The following is a 5,135-nucleotide window of genomic DNA, read 5'->3' on the forward strand; positions in this document are numbered from 1 at the left end:
TGACTTGAGCTGTAGACTTAGAAGACACCTTTGCGACTGCTCTGGGCTTTGAAATCCCCTGTGGAAAGCTTTGGGGCTTGCTCATATGAGGCCTTCAATGAAGGCTCTTGGCTCTTGGCTCTTCTGCCTCTGCAGTTTTCTCCTCTTTCCATGAGTTGCTCGCATACTTGCATAGAGAGCTATGTAGAGGATACTAACATTTGAGTGGGCATGATATTAATTTGTGGGTTGAGCCTCGGTGCTTGTGCTCTATGCAACCACAACCCTAACTCAGGTGTAAGCTCGTGATCAGAGTTCTATGATTGGGATGGATGAGATGGTGCAATTGTTTCTTAGATGTGAATAAACTTTACAAATGAACACGGTTGGATTCGATATGAATAATACTTACAAATGAGAATGGTTAGATTTGGAGGGATTATCGACACCTGCAACAGTTATAAATGGCAGGGGAAAGTTAGGAGGTCCTGAGTGGGCATCCGAAGATTGAGGAGGAAGTGGACAGCCAAATTTGAATATTTATCTTTTCAGAAGCGCCTCCCAGTAAAATTTCATTAATCTGCAAGCCTCAAGAATCTGTCAAGGTCAAGCTAGAGGAAGATCCTGATACCACAAATAATTTTCAGCTTTTGCCTAGCATTATGAGCTTGTGCCAAGCAAGTCTTAAGCAATTCTGACCTGAATCAGGCAAAGCATGACTATTCTTTCTTCCAAGCCCAGAGTAAGGCTCTAAAGAGTGCAAACACATCCATCCACAGCACTCTAGAATTGTAGAAGAAAGCACAGCACCACAAGCGATTCAAGTTGATCTAACATTTATGTTGTATAAGAGAGAACAGGTGACAAATAAGGAATCGCCTCCTAGCCACTAGAGAAGAGGCTGACAAAAAGCACTATCATTATTCAGATGAAGAATCTCATCCTTGATGCTCATGACAGCACCATGATCATACACACCTGACTGAGCCAGCCTTATAAAGGTCATCGCCATTTCTTTTCTGCCAAGCACAAGAGCTGCACCACAAGACTTTCCATAAGGAAAAGAAAACTTCCAAAAAATTATAAAGCCAAGGAAAACAAGTGCAACATTTGTCAATGAGACAGTAAAGTAACACCTGGCGTGCACCCTGCATGAGTCTCCTGCTGTCTCGAGTGGACTCCACAGCCAAATCATCTTTTGAAGTAGTGGATTTATCAGCCCTAGTTCTCCTCAAAACCCTTCCAGTGTGACTCTCTGACAAGCCTGTATCTCCTTTATCTAGTCTGGGCTTCTTTGCAACTTTGCTCTCAAGCCCTGAGCCAACTTTTTTTTTGATAGACACTCCTTTCCGCTTCATTCTAAGTCCAGTTTTGCCCGGTTTAATGAAGATCTCTTCTTTTACTGTGGCGGAAGGTGAGACCTCTCCTAACTCACTTCCAACCTCTCTACCAATTACAGCCAATTCTGCAAGTGAGGTAGCAACCTCATAATCAGGCCTTGCAAACTCAGCTGCTGTAACAAGCCCCTGATCTTTTGATGTACTAGTTGCCATTTCAGAATGAGCATTACCATGTGCTTCCTCCTCCAAAAGCTCACCCTTGCCATTCTTACCAGGTTCCAAAGCCAAGGGATCCCTGCTCTGCATCACATGCACTGACAAGTACTTTAAACCAGTTACATCAATGCCATCCTCAGAACACATTTGCAAATCACGTATCTGGTGCTTCCCCTCCAGTATGTCAGCTTGGACTTCTGATTCAACTTGGCTTGATGACATTTCACCAGAATCAATTTTCAAATCAGAAACTTGCATGCTATTAAGACTAGGTTCCCCCATTGCCAAACATTTCCCTTCCTTTTCAAAGCAATTTCTCTTCTCTCTAGCCCTTCTCCTGACATAGAATCCTTTTACGGATGCATTTGAAGCTTTTACAGTTCCAACATACTTGTCATCTAAGCTTCTCTTACCATCCGATAAAACATCCTCTGGTTCTGACTAGAATTGATGACATGAGACTACTATTGGACTCACTTCATTCCCCACTAGCAGAAACTCGAAGAATGAACCAGGATGACTCTGGACTATCGTTGTTGCCACCAGCTCTGTCCTTGGAGGCTCATTCTTGAACATGCACTGAAGTTGCAGTATCAAACAACAGCACCTCTTGGTTGACTTCAGTTTGCAACATCCAAGTTGTCCCTTGCATGTAACATGATAACTATGTGGAAGCGTGATTGATGATGATTAACACTAAGCCAGAGAGATTAACGTTACCTAACCTACTCCTACTTTATAATAGCAAATGAATGAGTAATTACAATGATTGGCAAAGATCTAAATGAGATATAAGCCCTAAATGCTATGCATGAACTAGCTTATTACCCTCCTCCGTGCTTTAATGAAAAACGCTGATTTGGAGGTGGGCTAATCCAAATGTCATGGTTGCATGCCCTTGGTCTTGGCTCTTCATCCCCTATCTCTAAACGCTTACAAATGACCCTTGACCTGCCTTTTTATAGGGATCTTGATAGCAAATCGTATTCAAGTAAGCCAACCCTTTTCAGGCCATAAAAAATAATCACATAAAATGTGTTCATATTGTGCCCAATACTTGCCCCAACCATTGGTGCATGTTTTTGGCACCTCTAGGCACCTATAGGGCTCCCAAAACTGCTCCAGACTGTCCATATACGGCCTCTAACTTTGCCCTTTAGGCAGCTGCAAGGAAAAATCATGTCTACGTAGTACCCAATTACTATGGGCACGTGACATCCGCTCTTGCTAAACTTGGAGCACAACGGCAAACCATGCAACTTTACTCTTTTCTTGACTTGTCATCTCCCAACTCTTTGATCCCTCTACCTCCACTGGAACCGTTGGCTCTTCTTCCGACATGGGAGACTCCTGTACTCCCTTGAAAACTCATGGCACTGCATCCTCCTCCATACTGGATTCGGTGAGACATATCTAAATGGATGGCATTACTGCCTCCTTGGGAATCTGCCTGTCATTATCCAAGATAAACTCAAAAGCCATAGCGTACCATTGGAAGAGAAAAGGAGACCCTAAAGACCAACAAAGGAGCATGAGGCAAGGGTGCATCACATGCCCTGGTGCTCCAAGTTTGGCAAGAGGGGATGTCATGTGCATCACATCTAAGAGTGCCACAAACATTAATCTCAACAAAAGCCACCTTTTGAGCAAGATTGGTGTGACATGCAGATGTTTTGACTTACTAGGTCCAGCCCTACGCCTACTGATATTAGGAACACTAATGCAAAAGCAATGATTAGACAGAGAGAGAAGAAAGAGATGAACTGTGTTTTCAGTGTATTGATATGATACCAAAAAAAAATGTCTTAACTGTACAACTTCTATGGCCTTTAGCCTTCCAAAATGGATTGACTAAAACCATATCTAGACTGACTGACAACATCTCCGAACTCGCGATCAGATGCCTAATGACTAGACTTGCTTATCTATTTATAGGCTCATGGGAATACTCCTACAGCAGTCGAGGTCGGCTAGCAGGAGACAAGCATTTAATTCATTTAGTGTTGCCCACCTTATCTATCTGATGCCTATGATCTGGCCGACTAGTACTTGGACCTTGGGCTTGCTTGTTATTACAACCTGTTAAATACCCTGAATTGATACTGCCAAATCAAAGAGTAGCCAAGGATTAGCCATGTCCACGTGTGTACACGTGCATTCCCTCCTATTAAACATGATGACGCGACTTTGATTGGATGATTTTCATCATCCCTTGTTTGCACACGGACTCCCAAAACTTGTCATCCTTGAAAACCTTGCCATTCCTCAGATTTCGCTCCAGGTCTGATGTTGAAAAATGTGCATTTGTTCCACTTCGTCTCCTTGCCTACAATCCTTGTCCCCTAACACAACAATGGTCTTCTTTCAAAGGATGACCTTGTCAAGTGCACACAACATGCCATGCTAATCTCTAATCTAATCCCTCATTAGGCAGTAGTGTGTGAAAACGTCAGGAACCCGACTCCACACGTGTGTGAAAACGCAACATAAACATCGTTTTATGACAATTGTGGGTATTTTCACAGGCCGCCAGCATGAAGAAGTGGCTGACTTGCATATAAGGGGCCTATATAAGCCCTAGCCATCATTGTACAAAAATCATCTCCCTCTTGGAGATTGGTCATAGGCAGTCATCAATATAAGTAGAAATCATAACGATGGTCTTCTTTCAAAGGATGACCTTGTCAAGTGCACACAACGTGCCACTGAGGTATAAAGAGCTCGACGCCCCAGACCCCATGGCCCTCGCCCACGGCCACACCACCATAGGAGGATTCAGGCCATCATCTCCCATCATCGCAAGACCTTGCGCCAGCTCAGTTGTTTTACCACCTTCAGCACCATGTCACAACGGCCCATGAGGGATGTATTAGGGTGATATGAGAGCTCTCTGCTCATGTACCTAGATCAGATTTTACAGTTCTAGATATTTGTTATCTTTCTTTAATACTATTTTGTACCCAGGATGATGTACCTCATGGATATGATGTAACCTTTTGGTCTCATAGGTCATTTTGGCCTTTTGAAGACATTAATACAACTTTCTTTCTTTCTCCTGCAGCCGGCGACTGAAGCGAAAAGAGTTAAATCTTTCTTTCTCTCACTCCTGCAGCCAACTGAAGCGAAAAGAGTATCATCTTTGTTTTTCATTTTCTGGGTTTTTTTATCCAGACATTGTATCAGATCCACCATGATGTAACTTTTGGTCTCATAGGTCATTATGGCCTTTTGAAGACGTTAATATAACATTTCATTTCATTTCCTCTCTCTCTCTCTCTCTCTCTCTCTCTCTCTCTCTCTCTCTCTCTGGACTGAAGTAAAAAGGACTCTCTCTCCTTCTCCTGGAAAGCCGACTGAAGCAAAAGGGTTACATCCTCCTTTCCCTCTGAAACTCACAGCGGGTGCCCGGGGGACTAGGGCCTTGACACACTTGTTGATACCATCAATGCATGTTAAAACACTTAAACATGGCCACAGCCTTAACACATATCCATCATCACTTTGCATAAAACATAAAAGCTCCACAAAACATCCACAAATGCTGAAAATGGAGCTTGCACGTGTGACACCGCATAGAGGCCGGAATGGGCTGACCCCCCC

General features: G+C 43.3%; 1 protein-coding gene across 1 annotated transcript; it reads right to left on the reverse strand.

Moving 5' to 3' along the window:
* Positions 1 to 343: 343 nt before the first annotated feature.
* Positions 344 to 1,995, reverse strand: LOC147627318 (uncharacterized). The gene is made up of 2 exons (XM_086815955.1): positions 1,116 to 1,995; positions 344 to 1,014 (listed from the first exon to the last, which is right to left on the reverse strand). The coding sequence occupies exons 1-2, from the start codon at positions 1,815 to 1,817 to the stop codon at positions 982 to 984; spliced, it is 735 nt and encodes a 244-aa protein (XP_086672081.1). The 5' UTR covers positions 1,818 to 1,995; the 3' UTR covers positions 344 to 981.
* Positions 1,996 to 5,135: the final 3,140 nt, after the last annotated feature.

Source organism: Cibotium barometz, chromosome 21, assembly GCF_041138505.1.
Source record: "Cibotium barometz isolate CiBa-2024 chromosome 21, ASM4113850v1, whole genome shotgun sequence".
Taxonomy (NCBI): domain Eukaryota; kingdom Viridiplantae; phylum Streptophyta; class Polypodiopsida; order Cyatheales; family Cibotiaceae; genus Cibotium; species Cibotium barometz.

Coding starts and splice junctions, on each gene's coding strand:
- LOC147627318 (XM_086815955.1), bottom strand. CDS start 1,817: ATGGGGGAACCTAGTCTTAATAGCATGCAAGTTTCTGATTTGAAAATT. Junction 1,015..1,115: donor TCATGCAGGGTGCACGCCAG/GTGTTACTTTAC, acceptor CTTGTGGTGCAG/CTCTTGTGCTTGGCAGAAAA.